Source organism: Nymphalis io, chromosome 6 (genome assembly GCF_905147045.1).
Source record: "Nymphalis io chromosome 6, ilAglIoxx1.1, whole genome shotgun sequence".
NCBI lineage: Eukaryota > Metazoa > Arthropoda > Insecta > Lepidoptera > Nymphalidae > Nymphalis > Nymphalis io.
The window spans coordinates 7,701,394-7,718,354 of NC_065893.1; the positions used below are offsets into that span (position 1 = coordinate 7,701,394).

Here is a 16,961-nt window from a genome sequence, read left to right on the forward strand (position 1 = left end):
TAAATATTAGTCGGTCGCTATTTTTAATGTTATATAATATGTCCGATGCAGTTTTAGAAACACACTTAGCTACATCTGCATAAGTAATGTTGTTTATTATTGTTCCATCTATACCCATCACAGTGTCCGTGAGTTAGTCAATCACTTTATTTATTTGATCACTGAACAACACTGGAGATGTTAAGCCACACTTTCTGATTAATATACACCAGAGCATGCATATTCCTTAGCCCACCAAATAGTAATTATATATTGGAAATTTCAATATTTCAATTCACTCCTCTAGTACATCTAACTCATACAGATCTTTCCATAGCTAATTATAACTATAAGTTTCATATTGGGAGGTCAAGTGAAGGAGCATACACTGGAGTTTTGCTGTTCGAGTGGTATTTATATTATTTTCAGTGGCAATCTATATTGACAGTTTCAATTAATAGATTTCCTATTACTTCAAGATTTCTTTAAATCTAGTCTAGTGCTCTTGTTAGTTTGTTTAGGTTAAATTTTGTAAGCTGAATTAAAACTAGGTACTTCCTCTGCTTGCTTGTTGAAAGTTTACATGTTGGTTCAGTTTCTGAACAATGCAATTTTATGATAAGCATGACCTTAATCTGACTGGTTCGAGACGAAAAAACTCCTCAACGTTCAACAGCATCGACACGAGATTTAGAATGTAAAAGGTTTTTTTTAAATGTTCTAGACTTCATGTATAGTATGTATATATAGCTTTTCCTAGCCCGGTGATTTCATCATCATCATCATTTGATATATAAAACCTATACTCGACCCGCTGGGCAGGCGGTTTGGTAAGCGCAGTAAAGGGAGGGTATATTGCTAATGTTGTCACTGCCTAGTCCCTTAGTCACCTCTTACCAAGACAAGAGATAGGTAGCTCTTCTAACCTTGCACTCCATAATTATTTAATATTCTAGGATTATTATAATAACATTAATATGGTATGGTCATTCATAATAAAGCAATCATATATGCTAAACTAATGTCAAATATGTAAGAAATATTTAAAAATTATTGCATATCTATTAAAGCAAATGTAGAACTGCTTCCTCCAAGAAAGTATGCGTATTATATCTCCTTTTCATTCCTTTTGACTTCGGCGTATGGTCCATTTGAGCGCACTAAGAAGTTTTTGTAAACTAAATATAAGCAAAAGCTAAACAAAAATTATGTCATTGTGTAATTCAATATATTTATTTTACGGAAAAATTGCAATGATTTTATATATGTTTTTATTAAATATATTATATTGGTTTAATTGTTAATAAAATGACTATATATTTTGACCAATTTGAGATTTTTATTATAACATCTATTTTCGCTTCAGGTGTTTAAATGTAATTCGAAAAAATTGTTTACCTTGTTAAAAAGTTTAAATGTAAACGTAAAAACTTAATTGCTATTATTTAATTGTATATTTATATTAATTACTCAATAATATTGAAATTACTTTAAAAAAGGTTGTACTATATGTGGTAATAAAAAAATGAGACCGGATTTGAAGCAATCTCTGAGCTTGAAAAGCAATGTTTTCAACGACAGACCGGCGCCGGCGCCGACTAAACTGACATTTACATGGGACCTTGCGTTTAACAATTATTTGCGAACAATACATGCGCTTGTCACACGCATTCCCGGAACCCGCCGCTCGAACCCGGAGTGACCTCAGCCCGTCGGCCTCCACCGCTCAAACATTCTCCATCACATAAAAGAGTAACAGAAACTGTACAACCGACACCTCCAACCGCATGCGTATCGCACAAATTAATCAGTGTCATGCGAAATTACTTCTTTATTTAATAAAAACGTCGCTATGAAATATTTTAATATTATTTAAAAGTTATTACGTTATTATTTAAATGTCATTTTGATGTTTGATATGAGTTTCATGGTCTTTGTTTGTTACATACTAACAGGGTGTCCTCTGGGTCTATTGCGAATATTCGTAACACTGTCAGTTATATGATTGATTAGATAGTGCTAGGAAAGGCTATTTAGTATCATCTATTGCGACTGAAACATGTATTTAGTTCGAAAAAATAGCTCCAAGTGGCGTTTCTACAAGTGCGTTACCATTAGGTAACAATCAACCGGATCCGCGGGCTCATTAAATAAAAAAGATCGTATCGTAAGCAATAGACCACTTGGCGACCGAAAGTGATAGTCTTATAGATATTAAAGCGAAACTATGACGATTGCAATGGAAGAAATGCGTCTAGTCATTCTTAAACAATTTTGAACAATTTAAGAATGATATTTACTTAAAGCATATTATAGTTACGTATGTTTTTCTCGAAATATAAAAGCATTGTATCATGATTTTTTTTCCCGACTTCATTTTTTAATACATATATACAAATAAAAGGATAAACGCTGCCGCTGCGGCTTTACATAATTTCCATAATAATTGTAAAATTTTCTAATGGTTTCAGAAATCCGAGACGACCATTCATAATATCAATAAATACTAAGGCGATTTGGTGCCAGTGCCAAACATTAGTTTGACACTTAGTTATAAATCTTTTGAGTTATGGGTACCAGTAATGGGTCATAATATTATCATTTATTGTAATTACAAGTTAAGTAGCACACTTAGCTTTATTAATACATTCGAATAGTTAGTACAAATCCTTGCAGAATAGTTTTTGAAATAGGTTAAATGAAACAAGCGATTTTATTCATAATTTTCAAGCATTAAGAAATCTTACAGTTGATTTAAAATTAAATGGACAGAATAACTTCATGTAGAATAGCGTTATTATGTAATCCGAAGTTCGGACACTTGAAGTGTCATGTACAATAATCTGACAAATTTAATTAATTCCACACGTCTTAACTTTGTCAACCGTTTAATTAAATTATTCGTGGTAGATTAAATGTTAATAATTGTTTATCTTATTTATGTAATTTAACCCTTTTTTTTATTGCGGCTAACCTTATATGATTAACTTATTATCTTTATGATTATTTTGTTGGCTGAAATAGGTTCTTAATCAAGAAGTCAAGGAATGCAATTTTTACTTTAGAAAATATATTTTATGTTGCAGATTTACAATACATCTATTGAATTGCACTAACTTATATTGAGTTGAGAGTACAAAAATTAATACGTACGTTTGATAATTAAACCTTACAATTTGTTTGTATTTTTGTGTAGATACACGTTTGACATAATTCCTAAAACATTTTTTTAAATATTTAGATATCTTTTTATGAATTAAATTCATATTTCTGAAAATAAAATAATAATAGAATCTGCAAGTCAACAAACCGACACAGACAAGTAAGACTTGCACGACGCATACGTTATAATAAGGAAAATAAGCTAAAACAACAAAACATTCATCATTTACCGCAAAATTAAAGGGGGGAACAGAAGCAGTAGACTGAGACGTAAATGGCAAACGGAACATGAATGTCAAAATTGCAGCTATTTATAATACATCAAGCTGCGCTGGCGGCTGACTTGCGGTTCTTTGACAAATGAAGCTGTACTCTTCCTGACCGCGTAATGTATGGTGACATAGCTTAGTGCTACTGTGTGACCCGGAACGTCAAGTGAATACATCAAGCAGCGACGCTATTACTTGGAAATTGGAATTTTCAATTTCAAGAGACCTCGTTAAAATATTTATGTATTGTGATGAGGTCTACTTTCTTGTCTCCGAGTCTTTTATGAACCCTCCAAGTATTTATTTTATTTAGTATACCTAATTTTATAAATCTATTAAATTATTTTAAAATTAATTTACAAGTGATAAGGTGCCTTATTTCAAACCTAGAATAAAAATGAATCATCAAGCAGAAGCTTATATCAATCTGATATCAGATTTATCCGTGACATTAAATCAAGATAATAATATATCCAATTTATTTATAGACTGTTAATACTCAATATATTTTCAATTCAAATGTCGAAATTATGTGAGAAACTGATTTACTGGTGGTAGGGCTTTGTGCAAACTCGCATGGGTAGGTACCACCTACTCATGAGATATTCTACCGCAACACAGCATTATTTATTCGGTATCGTTGTGTTCCGGTTTGGAGGGTGAGTGAGCCAGTGTACAACCAATTACAAGGGTCGTAACATCTTCGTTCTCAAGGTTAGTGGCGCATTGGCGATGGAAGCGAGGGTTACATTTCTTACAATGCTAATGCCTATGGGCATTGGTGATATGCTCTTCCGCCTTCCTATTCAATTATTTTATAACAAAAAGTATGAAATAGAACACAGTGTTATAGTCTTGCAACAAATTTGGTGAAATGATCGTCGTTTTCAAGTACACATTATATTTTAAAAAGTCAGGTAAGGAGGTATACACCTATTTTTTTGAAAAATTATATAATTTTAGGTGTTTTATAACAGCCAAACAAATTACTAGCGTCTCTAGAAAACACAGTAGCTCGGTTTCTTGATGCAACTGATTCTGGTTGTTAGTATCACTTGTCTACGACGGATAAATTGAAATCCAAGGCCACTCATTGAACTAATTCTTGATTAACTGCCTAATAATTAACTAATTGGCTAATTCAGATCATGACCTTAGATCAAGATCAATCCAGTGCGCGAGGTAATTCTTCAAGAAATCGAGCAGGTGTTCCAAAACAATGCGACATCACGATTGAGTTCGATGTATTTGAAACAAACTATTAATCTACTAGTTATACTCGACTACGGACAAAGAAAAACGTTATCCAAATACAACATTTGAGCAAAATTGTTATGGTACGAGAGTCCACGATTAAATTTTTTGTCTCACATTGCAACGTTAAATTCCCCTTTTTTATTTCATAGATTTTCTTAATTTTTTATATGTATGTATTTATTTGTATTTTATTATATAGTTATAACTTAGTTATAGGTACATATAATTCCCTTTCAATTTTATTCTTTTTTAACCCGCTGTTCCTTATTATTGATATTTAGTTTATATGTGACGTTCAACAAAGAAAAACACTTTTTTCTTTCTTTCATATAGTCGTTGATGCTATAGACCTGAAACAGGCGCCGGTGCTTTATAGAAGACTGGAATTGTTTGATAAATTTGTTGACATTTTCAAAAATACGCCCACGACTTACGCTACGCGGTCAATGTCTGGCAACGAACTTTTTCGTCATGAAATTACAAAATTTATGTCCATAATGCTGGGCCGGTTGGCGTGGTTGGTTAAACCTTTCACGCTGAAGGTTGTGGTTTCGATTCTCAACCAGGACAGACATTTGTGTACATGAACATGTCTGTTGTAGTCTGGGTGTAATTATCTATATAAGTATGTATTTACAAAAGAAAAGTAGTATATCAGTTGTCTGGTTTCTATTGAACAAGCTATTCTTAGTTTGAGATCAGATGGCCGTATGTGAATAATGTCCCAGGATATTATTATTATTATATTCAATATCAGACAAAATGTGATAGTACCATTTGCTATTTTTTTTCGACAAAACAGAAATGGACTACCACGTAGCTGCTACGTTTTTGAGCGATACTGTCCAACTAATGGGGTTCTGAAACATCTAATCTAACGACTTTTTACGGTTTTGGATGTGCTACGGTGCAACATGATTTTGGTCGTGAGCTCCGGTACTATTTCAGAGCAGATTCTGAAACACATAAAATAAATTTATGTATACAAGAATAGCTTATTAAATATCATAACATTTTATGTTAGTATTTAGTGGGGTATTAATTAATGGTCCTCCTACAGCACGACTATCTTCTAAATTTTACTTTATATATGTTCAATTGTGATGAACATAATATATAAGTTGTCTACTTAGTTGATGATAAATAATTAATTAGCTTGCATATAATAATTTCAGATACGAATATTTTCTTGAACATAATGATTTTGTTCAATATACAACTTCATAACAAATAATCATTGAATTACAGATGCCTCGCGTGTTATTGTATACATTATAAGACCACTAAAGTCACAATATTATTTAACCTTGAACTCAAAAAAGGACAAGAATACACCACAGTGGCCAACAAAGACTGATAAGTGATCTTCAATTCAGCCAAGTGGGCGCATTAATACAGAACATAAGCTATTTACATAGTACAGGGGCCACCAAGATGTAGCAGTCAGATATGCAAGAGATTTAAATGAAATAAATGGAACTCTTAATGTAGCTACAACACCCACCGCACCCGGAAGGTTCACACTCAGCGGTTGATACGCAATCTAGTGAGGGGAATGGTAATTATTTTTGTGCTTTATCATGCTTTCATAATAAACTTATTTTGTCAGAATAATATTTTTATTGCGGAAATATAAATATTTAATAATTATATTAATGGGCAATTATAGTAACTGAAAAGGCACCGGGAGACGACAGTGAAATATTGTCTTAAATGGAAATACGGTATTAAATGTATCCATGCGATCACACTACATATTCCTACTTAACAATACATTTTTTTTGATTCGATACACTTCGCTGCTAAAGCGAAGCAACGCCTAAAACGTTAACATTATTAGAATGGAACACAAAAAAGTTATATTCACGAGGTCGTTCGACACGCTGTCTGCACCGTCGTATTAGGTATAGACGGTTGCAAGGAAAACTCAGGTCTCTGGGGGCATTATCTTATACGAGTTACTGTTTTAAGACAAGGGTGATCCTGCACATGCGCTCTTGTCATCATTGATTTTTCTCACTTTGACAGTTCGGCCGATGTTTTGAGCGACCACCCGTGTATTGAAAACAAAGTAAACAAAAATTATGGCTTTAGATTTTTCTGCTACGTATAAGTTATTAGTTTTAGGTGATTCGAATGTTGGAAAAACGTGTATTGTGCACAGATATTGTGATGAAAGATATTACGATATTTACATATCTACAATAGGTAAGTGAAACATTTTTATTAAGCTTCGTCAGCTGTTTCTTTTTATTTTTTATTTCTTTTTATTCGAGATTATAAATTTTAACGATTAACTTAAAGTTTGCTAAGAACAAAGAGCACAATACTTATCCTATTGTATTTAAAGAATAATTATACTTATATCGGTATAATAGTCAAGATACTTATTTATAAATTAGTTCTGTATTTAGCACTCTTCCAATAATTATAATAAAATACAATGGATTACCAAGTATTAATACGTTAAGCGTTATTATTTATAAATATAGATTGTATAGAGACTGCAGTTAGGTGTAGACGTGCAATACAGCGCCTACTTTTCTTTTATGATTGAATTATTTAAACGGATATAACTATTTTTTTTAAATACCTTCTTTAACTTATTTCAAAACCGAATGTGAAGTATTTGCATTTGAAGTTATTTTGAATTAACACAAAACTAAATTGGTTTATATACTTTATTTCGATTGACGTGAAAAATCAATCATATGTTTATTACACAATAATATATCTATGGTGATCTTATCATCTTACAGGTATAGATTTCAAGCAAAAAATAATCAATCTAGACGGAGTACCCATTAAACTGCAAATATGGGATACAGCGGGTCAGGAGAGATTCAGAACTTTGACAACAGCATACTATAGAGGTGCCATGGGTATTATTCTTATGTACGATATCACAAACCTGGAATCGTTCAACCATTTATCTTACTGGTTAAGAAATATTCAAGAGGTATGTAAAATATCTGTTTCGTTCCTGTAAGCAATTAGTTGCAAAATATATACTTTTGTTTATTGAAACGAATATAAAACGACAGGCGCTGAAATGTGTTTATACGTAGCGTATTATATTATAGTAAAATGACATTTGTGAATATTTTTATTTTACAGTATGCTTCTCCGGATGTGATAAAAGTTTTAGTTGGGAATAAATGTGATGTGAATGAGAATCATCGAGCAGTTCCCAAGGAAAGGGGTCAAAAGGTATGATCATTTTTATTACTATTACTATAACATCAGTTTATTATTAATTTAATGCGCCAAGTAGACCGAGGGTGTTTAAGTGGCATATCTGAGTTATAATCCCAGAAAATAATGAATACACAAGTAGGTAGTCCCTATGTATATGAAACAAATATCCAAGAGTAAAATTAACTATTAATATTTTTATTAATATTCTGTAATATTTCGGTTAAATATAATATTTGTGTGATAATCCCGAAGAAATAATTAAATTAGGTAGGGCTTTGTGCAAGCTCATCTGGGTAGGTACCACCCACTCATTAGATATTCTACCGCAAAACAGCAGTACTTGGTATTGTTGTGTTCCGGTTTGAAGGGTGAGTGAGCCAGCGTAATTACAGGCACAAGGGACATAACATCTAAGTTCACAAGGTTGGTAGCGCTGGTGACCACTTATTGTATAAATAGTAATAATAATAAAATTGTAGTTATTGACACGATTAGCTCCGTTATCTCCAAAAATATCTAAGCACGTCGATTTGGTGTATACATATTTTTGATTACATTTTTATTTATTTATTAAGGTTTACCGACGGTTGTATACACTGAATATAACACTTTATACATTTATATATATATATATATATATATATATATATATATATATATATATATAAAAAATATATAAATGAAATATATATATATATATATATATATATATATATATATATATCTAACAACAACAACAATTTTAGAGATCATTATAATTCAATTAAAATCCTGCTGATTTTCAGATCGCTGACGATTTTGACATGCCATTCTTCGAGGTATCTTGTAAAAGCAACATTAACATCGAAGAAGCGTTCCTGACTTTAGCCAGAAAAATACGAGAATATCGAGAGACAAAGGTAAATATTATCTAACATTGAACATTTTTTTGATAGTTGAAGTATTGTTATGCAATGTCATGTCTTCTTCTTTCAAATGTAAAATTAATAATGATAGAAAGGGAAAAATCACGGGAGTAATGCAAGTGTTTAAATAACAACAGTTAAGCAATAAATATCATAAGGCCGTTAGTGCGTTTGGTATTTAGTAGGTATTACATGGCAATTTTCTGTCCAATACGGACATTTCATGTGTGGTCGAATTTAATTTCTCAAGCGCATTATGTTACCGGATGGTATTGTCCGTCGGCCGGTACATCCTAAGCGTCAGATTGGACTGTGTAATTTAATATACGACAATCTTACCCAGTAGAATATCCGTACCTTTGTGATAACGGAAGACGTTTTTTTGTAATTATAAAGTTGATGAGGCAAAGAAAAATAAGATGTTAAATGTTATTTATGTTCATGAATTTGCTTAATTTATTCTAACATAATATTTAAGCATTGCAAATATTTCGTTTGATTACTACACACTACGAAATGTACTTCTGAATATCTACCTAGGATTCGTTTAGAGCAGTCAACAGCGAAACGATCCTTTGGTATAATCTAGATCCTAAATTCTAGGCAAAGTGCGTTTTATAGTATAAGTGTCTACAATAAAGTTACTATTATTACGTAGGGACGCTACGTCAATTATAGGTGATCATGTGATAAATCGAATAACTTACGGTACTTATTTGATTATTGTTTTATATGTAAGTACATATTGTGTAATTTATATGGCCACAGAAAATAGCTATTTTTTTTTTATTTACAGGCTGATGCTTTCGAGTTGAAGGAAAGAGACAACGTAATAAAGGCTTCTGAATCCGAAACGGAAGTGTCAAAGTGTAGTTGTTAACCTATAATTACATAGCTAACAATATATGATATTACTTAATGATAAATCTACACATAGGTTGTGTAGATTTATCATACATCAGCAGCCGAATACATCCTAAGTAGAAAAAATCTACAATTTTATACCAACCAGTCTGGGATAGATTTAACTTGAAACCGAAGCGTTCATGTCGTAATAGTCAAACAATATAGATAGATCTACAAGATAGATTTCCTAGAATAAACATTTGCTAGTGACATTTATATCAAAGTAAAAAGGGATTTTTATAGTGAAATATTAACAGTAGAATGTTTTCAATATTGTAGTTGTTATACTTGTAGGGTCAAAATCTCAAAATAGATTGATTTCCTTGCTAAGCTATGGGCAACAGGCGCTTTACCTGCGGACAATTGGAATGTTATTAAAATTTCAATAAATATCCGGTAAGCTACAATTATTAAATGAGCTATTCGTCTTCCATTGTGTAGAATGTTTTTTAAAAGTTTATAACTTGCAAGAAGCTATTAATACTAAAACCAACCGTAAGTGTTCATATAATTGTAAAACTAATCCAATTTCAATTATATTATTTGTCGATTACAAGGATGTCATAATGGTGAGAAGCAGGCTTCTTGAAACATCATTACGTCAACCATAACTCGATAAATACGAAAAATGAAATGTTTATGGTATCAATATGTGTAGGCAAAAAATAAATAAGTAAACAAATTAAGAGTTGCTCGTTGGAAGGTTGGTCGGTTCCTATACCACGTACCATACTTTACATGTTGTCATTTAAACTTACCTACATACCTACTTAGTACGATTTCATGAAACATATCAATTTGTTTTGAGATTCTGGCTATTGAATAGACTGTATTCACGCTTAATGCATCTGTGCTCTTTTTGCGTGTATAAACTGCAGCAATTACTTCGTAGTATTCAATTAAAAGTTTAGAAAGTAAAAAAAGTTACATTAAATTCGATAAACAACAATATCTATACGATGCAAATAATTTGTTAAAACACATGCATAAGTTGGTAAAATAAGTTTTAAGTATGAAAAATACTTTTTCTTAAGACGCGTAATGTTTTTCAAACAAAATATATCAATAATAATAATACGTCTAAATATATTCCTCTTAGTAAAAATCGCGAGTATCTTATATCGCCAAAAGCCTTAAATTGTATGGCTTAATCCGTTATTAATAGTATGTTATACTCATATAGCTTTTGCAACGACGCGATTTGCTCACAAAAAAAGGACTCAAAAAAAGCACACTACGAATTTAATTAAGTTAAAAAAAAAGTTTTAAACTTCTTAACGTAAAAAAAAGTTAAAATATTGTATGAATAGTTATTCATGTGATAGCATTGGAACTCAGTTTATGGAAACAATTGATATTGGAATAAATCAATTGAAAAAATGTGCATTTATTTCATAGCGATTGAATCATGATTTATTAAAACCTTTGTTTTTGTTCCAACTATATTATTATAGAAATCCATATCTTGGTAATACTTTTATAAAATTAGGTATTCCATTTAATTTGTAATCTATAATTGTTTAATGAGTAATTTTAAATCTTTCAACACATGTTTGACAGTTGTAAAACAAGTCCACAACTTCACGAAATTAATACATTTTAATAATTAAAAGTATTCGTATACTTGCATGTCAATAAATGTTTTACAACCAATGAAATTTTTATTCAATACGATATTTTGTAGATCAAACAGTATATAAATTACAGTCAGAACTTTTTTAGTGTTACTACTTAAAGCCTACTCTTACTACCTACTGACAAAAGCAGTTAAAAGTAGTTATGAAAAAGTGAGGTAATGCAAACTTTAGCACACATTAGAGGGAGGGGGGAGGGGGGTCTTATTCCTCTATTGAATCACTCCTAAACCGCAGCCAATATAATCTCCAAATGTACTAACAACATGGACCGAAACTTGTTCAAGCGGCACGTCAAACCTCTCCATGCCTATGGTTTTTATAAAAAATAGTAGTAGTACTTATAAGAACATAAATAGTAGGGCTTGACTAAGATGGTTTCTTGTCAATGTTCCTAAAAAAAATATAAGAAAAATTAAAACTTAGTACTCGTAAGTGGCATTGGAAAGTCGAACTGTAATTTATATAAATACACACATTTTTATATATAACAATTAGTATATGAATTAACAAGGAAAAAATTTCAAGGCTAATATAAATTTAATTGTTATAAAGAAACATACAATTTTTAATTAAATAATTTTTAATTTATATCGAATTATTTGAATTATCTTAAATATTATTTTATAAGAAAATATATTACATATAAAATTTACTTTCCTTGTTAAGGCCCAATGAACTTCAGAAAACAAATTTTTATTTTGTTTATATATCCTTAAGTTTATTTAATAATACAGAATGCATAAAGTAAATTAATGTTATAGATTTATTTATTTGTTAGTGACGACATCAAAAATAATAAGAAAAACTTCAATGGATTATTGTAATTTCAGAGGCACAATTGGATCTAGTTCAATCTATTACTAATAAAAAATATTGTAAAATATGTTTTTCATTACACCTGCTTACAAAAATTTACCATCCGTAAATTACGTAATTTTATTTATTTAAAAATGCTGCACATTTAAATGATATATATTATATATCATAGACAAAAATTCATTAAAAAAAAATTGAGAGAATTTTAAAAACTTATATCATTTTGCTTTTTCAGTCATGTCACTGCCAAGGCAACTTTGTCAAAATGTTGGTTAAAATGATCAATAAATAAAATATATAAAAAGGAATATAAACTTTTCAAAGGACAAAATTATTCACCTTTAAATTATTTAGTACAATTATCACTAAAACATTACCATTTCATAGTTTTTCATAAAACAACATATATATTTTATACAACATTTGTCATAATTCATTATATGTTCAGAATTTTTTTTCTCTTGGTTCGTGTTGGAATTATTGGAGTTATTTCATTTTTTATAGATTCTTGTTTTATCTCATTTGAACCACTAGCTGCTTCATTTGACGTGACAGATTCTTGTGAAAGTGATTCTTGTTTTATACTTTTCTTACAGTCAATATCTATTTCTCTGGAATTAGTGTAAATACTATTATAATTGTTTATCTATTATATAACTATTATTCCCGTGTACTCTCTCGTACTTCCAAACTCCTTGCTACTACTGAGAATCTTCGCAAAAACTTACTAACTTTTTATCGGCCCGAATCGGGTTTGAACCCAAAGCCTCGGAATCTGCGGCCTTATATCTAGCCACAAGACCAACGAGGCAGTCAAGTTTTGATATAAGAAATAATAATTGCAAACATTCATTTGGAATTTAAGAAACAAACGGACAAAGAATATTTTCATAATTTTTTTATATACATTCACAATGTTGAATACAAGTCTTTTACTATGTAATCAAAATAAAATATTTTAATTCAACTCAATATTACTTTTTCTTTTGAATACTAAATTGAAGATTAAGATGTTATTTACCTTGAGCATGTTTACACACAATCTCTCTTACCATTAAAACTAAACAAGCAAATAATAATAATAATTATACATATACAATTAAGAAAATATTAAGAATACACTTACTTGTTGTTTGGTTTAGAATTAATGAGTACTCTATCTAGAAGAACATTTGAAATCTCCATTTCACCAAAATTTTTTTCATACTCTGAATGTCTTTTCATATGTGTTTCATCATCATATGGAGAAAGTGCAGCTGTAAATAGTATAGTTATTATACAGTATAGTATAAAACTATTATTACAACTATTATGAGTGTTAGTACTATCATAATTTAAAACCATCTAGCATCGCAACTATTTAAGTTCTGCTCTGAAGCTTTTTAAGCTTAACAGAAATTACATTTGAGATATTTTTTAACATTTTAAAGAATGGTCCGGTATTATAAATAACCATCTAACATTTATTAATCAGGTAATTAGCTATCCAGCCACATGGGCAAATGGGCTATCTGATGGTAAGTGGTCACTACCATCCATAGACATTGGCACTAAGAAATATTAACCAATCCTTACATTGCCAATGTGTTACCAACCTTGGAAACTAAGATGTCATGTTCCTTGTGCCTATAGTTACACTGGTTCACTCACCCTGCAAACCTAATAGCATTAATAACTGCATCACAGTTTTACCTGATAGCAGTTATTATCGTTCACATTTTGTTTCTGATCTGGTGATGGTTTTTAAATAAAATTATTATTATTATTATTATCGCAACAATACTCAGTGTTGCTGTTTGGTAGGAGAATGTCTGATGCGTGGGTGGTACCTGCCCATAATAATGATGAGTCTAATAAAATACATATGTTTAAAGGCGAGGTGGTACGAAAATATTCTTAAGTTATAGTGCAACATACTTGGTAGTATTACATACTTCATGTTAAATGTAACAGTAAATAAATGAATGATACGGTAATACTAACTATATCGTATTTTGCCACCTAATGATTTGTATTCATCAATTTCTTCATCTTTCTTCTTAAGCACTTTACGTAATTCTTTTTCACTACCTTTTAAATCTTTAATTGTTTTTAAAAGTCGTTGTGTCACTTCTTGAAAAAACTGGAATTAAATAAATATTTAAATTATTTCACAGAAATTGAATATTAGTTTGAGATATTTTGTTATAGTAAATATTATTACTTTTTTTAATTATTGTCATTGGCACCTACCAATTCATGAGATCCTTCATTTAGCTCAATTCTTAGGTGTAACGGGTAACCATAAAACCTAGTCATAGACACAATAAGTAATGACTCATTATGCAATATATTTAAACTTTTACATTCCATAGGACTTAGAAGCATTTGGGTTCCATTTTCAGTGAGCTCAAGTGTGTTGATTTCTAAGCCAAAATTACTTTCCTGTAATTTTACAAACATTGTTTACATTAAAACCTTGATGACATACCATTTCTTTTGTATAATACCGCAACATACTGCCAAATGATGGACTGATGAGTTACCTGATGGTAAGTACAACATTGATCATAGCCATTGCTGGTATGAGAAAAATTTATTCTCTACGTCCACGAACGTAGCACCAACTTTAGGAATTAAAAAGTTACATCCTTTATGCCTGTAGTAACATTGGCTCACTCACTCTTCAAATAGTAACACAATAATACGAAGTAGTGCTGTTCAACGGTAAAATCAGTGATGAGAGCGTAGTAAATACTAGAGTTGATACTCAGACGAGAACTATGAATATGCTTATTTAGAAATAAAAATACGACATCAATAATGTTCACTATGTAAACTACCTACAACAACAAAATCAAGATGTTATCTTTAATAAAATGATCTGCTTTACCTTCAGGCATTTTAGAAAAACATCTTCAGTATAATAAGCCTCCCATATCTTGATGTAATCCGTAATTAGAATATGATATTTACATTTCTTCTCAAACAATAAGAAAAACGATGGCGATTTTTGTAGTTCTTTCCACATTACACAAATTTTTTTCTTCTTTTCTGGGAATAATATGCATCAAAATCTTTTTTTAAGAAAATGTAAATACGTATATATAATATCATAACTACAAAATAATAAATACCTAAAGCATACAGATTACGAAATACGACTGTCAATTGTTTATTTGTCGGCTCGTTGGTTATCAATAATCAACGTCAAATTGACAATTGACGTACATATTTTGTTTTACTTAATAAATTTGGATTCAAGTCGTTTAAAGCTTCCGCTTTTATTTTTTATTTTATTTTAAGAACACTGGTAAGAAAATGGATTACTAGCAAATAAGAAATAAAAATAACTTATAACACAGTTAACAGACCAAATAACAAAAATCATATTTGAATATGTGTTTTATGCATGTAACTAAACTGGCTGGCTAACTCTTCAAACTGGAACGCAGCCTTATGTAGTAGGGTAAGCTGTCCAGTTTTTGCAACGCTAAGTAAATTATTTTTATTTTTTAACCTTTAAGCAATTGTCTGTATGCTTGACTGTGTCTTTCCCTTTAGTTAAATCTTTTTTCTATTTTTTTATCATTTAGACACGACAACTCCTTCTGGCGGATATCGATGAGTTAGTTTCGTTCCCTTTTGTTCTCTGTTCTTCAAAGTGGGTCGTCCAGGGCCGGAGTGTCTTCCTCTGACAGTCTGGTCTCTATCACGCTAGTTTTGTACGATACGCATTGGCGATATAGTAGAACTGTCAAATTTCTGCAAAAACACACACATTTTTAAACTTTACAACTTCTAGTGGTCACAAGTATAAGTTGTGTGTATCACATAAAATTAATTGTTAATCACTAAATAAACAAAGCACTCGATGGTAAATTTATTGGAGCCTATTGATCAAAATACAAGACGTTTTACGCCAAAATCTGAAATAAGAACAATAATTTTTGTATGTATAGTATAATAACAGCTTCTAAATGTTCTACTGCTGGATTTAGCCACCACTTCTGTTTGAGGCTAAGGTTTGGTGCTTACTCTACCACACAGCAATGGGGGGTGGCAGATTTTCGTCCGTCACCACCGAGCACGAGGCGAATTATAAATACAAATTAACGACATGAAAATTCAGTGGTGCTTGTTTTCTACACTGGGCCCTCATGACTCATTTTTTAGAGTGAAATTATAAAATTAGTGTTTGCATGAAACTTTTTTTTTATATTGGCCAAAAGAAAACCATATTTAATACAAAATATATATTTTTTCAACAAAATTCAACACAATTTTGTGCTTATACGTCGAGACCGTTGGTTGTCTACTTACGTTATACATAACTTAATAAATGATATTTTTTATTTTTATTTAATAATATTTTGTTAACTTGTACAAAATAAATATTATATCCTATATTAAATGTTTAATTTTTTAACGCCTGGAAAATATTCAAAGTCGCTCAGCGTGCTATGGAGCGAGCTATGTTCGGAGTATCTTTGAAGGATAAGATCAGAAATGAGATTATCCGGAAAAGAACCGGAGTCACCGACATAGCTTGCAAAATTAGCAGGCTGAAGTGGCAGTGGGCTGGTCACGTATGTCGTAGGACCGATGGCCGTTGGAGCAGACGAGTCCTAGAGTGGAGACCGCGAATCGGCAAGCGCAGCGTAGGGCGCCCTCCAGCCAGGTGGACCGACGACCTTAAGAAGGTGGCGGGCACCAACTGGATGCGGAAGGCGGAGGACAGGGAGCTTTGGCGCACCTTGGGAGAGGCCTATGTTCAGCAGTGGACAACGATTGGCTGTTGATTGATTTTGATTGGAAAATATTTATTAGATTTTATTTATGATAATTATAGA

The 16,961-nt window shown here is 31.0% G+C and overlaps 2 protein-coding genes across 3 annotated transcripts; one reads left to right on the forward strand and one right to left on the reverse strand.

The window, feature by feature from the left end:
* The first annotated feature begins 6,616 nt into the window (after window positions 1–6,616).
* Window positions 6,617–10,612, forward strand: LOC126769038 (ras-related protein Rab-8A). Its single transcript, XM_050487577.1, has 5 exons — window positions 6,617–6,875; window positions 7,427–7,626; window positions 7,785–7,877; window positions 8,651–8,764; window positions 9,567–10,612. The coding sequence occupies exons 1-5, from the start codon at window positions 6,752–6,754 to the stop codon at window positions 9,648–9,650; spliced, it is 615 nt and encodes a 204-aa protein (XP_050343534.1). The 5' UTR covers window positions 6,617–6,751; the 3' UTR covers window positions 9,651–10,612.
* A 642-nt stretch (window positions 10,613–11,254) lies between these two features.
* LOC126769020 (uncharacterized) lies at window positions 11,255–15,264 on the reverse strand. Of its 2 annotated transcripts, none has more exons than XR_007669289.1 (6): window positions 15,002–15,236; window positions 14,362–14,553; window positions 14,113–14,251; window positions 13,256–13,385; window positions 12,507–12,740; window positions 11,255–11,704 (listed from the first exon to the last, which is right to left on the reverse strand). XR_007669289.1 is itself a non-coding variant. In XM_050487557.1 (6 exons), exons 2-6 carry the CDS (start codon window positions 15,137–15,139, stop codon window positions 12,566–12,568), a joined length of 774 nt encoding a protein of 257 aa, XP_050343514.1. In that variant the 5' UTR covers window positions 15,140–15,162; window positions 15,246–15,264; the 3' UTR covers window positions 11,985–12,565. The 2 variants fall into 2 exon arrangements, 1 of the variants encoding a protein (XP_050343514.1); XM_050487557.1 differs by lacking the exon at window positions 11,255–11,704 and adding an exon at window positions 15,246–15,264 and having other exon boundaries at window positions 11,985–12,740; window positions 15,002–15,162.
* Window positions 15,265–16,961: the final 1,697 nt, after the last annotated feature.

Bases quoted from the DNA above. Each gene is read 5' to 3' on its own strand.
- LOC126769038 (XM_050487577.1), top strand. From the start codon at position 6,752: ATGGCTTTAGATTTTTCTGCTACGTATAAGTTATTAGTTTTAGGTGAT. The intron at 6,876-7,426 runs GTAAGTGAAACA...ATCATCTTACAG, and splicing joins TATTTACATATCTACAATAG to GTATAGATTTCAAGCAAAAA. The intron at 8,765-9,566 runs GTAAATATTATC...TTTTATTTACAG, and splicing joins GAGAATATCGAGAGACAAAG to GCTGATGCTTTCGAGTTGAA.
- LOC126769020 (XM_050487557.1), bottom strand. From the start codon at position 15,139: ATGTGGAAAGAACTACAAAAATCGCCATCGTTTTTCTTATTGTTTGAG. The intron at 13,386-14,112 runs GTTAGTATTACC...TACTATTTACAG, and splicing joins AGGTGGCAAAATACGATATA to CTGCACTTTCTCCATATGAT. The intron at 12,741-13,255 runs GTAAGTGTATTC...CACTAATTCCAG, and splicing joins AATTCTAAACCAAACAACAA to AGAAATAGATATTGACTGTA.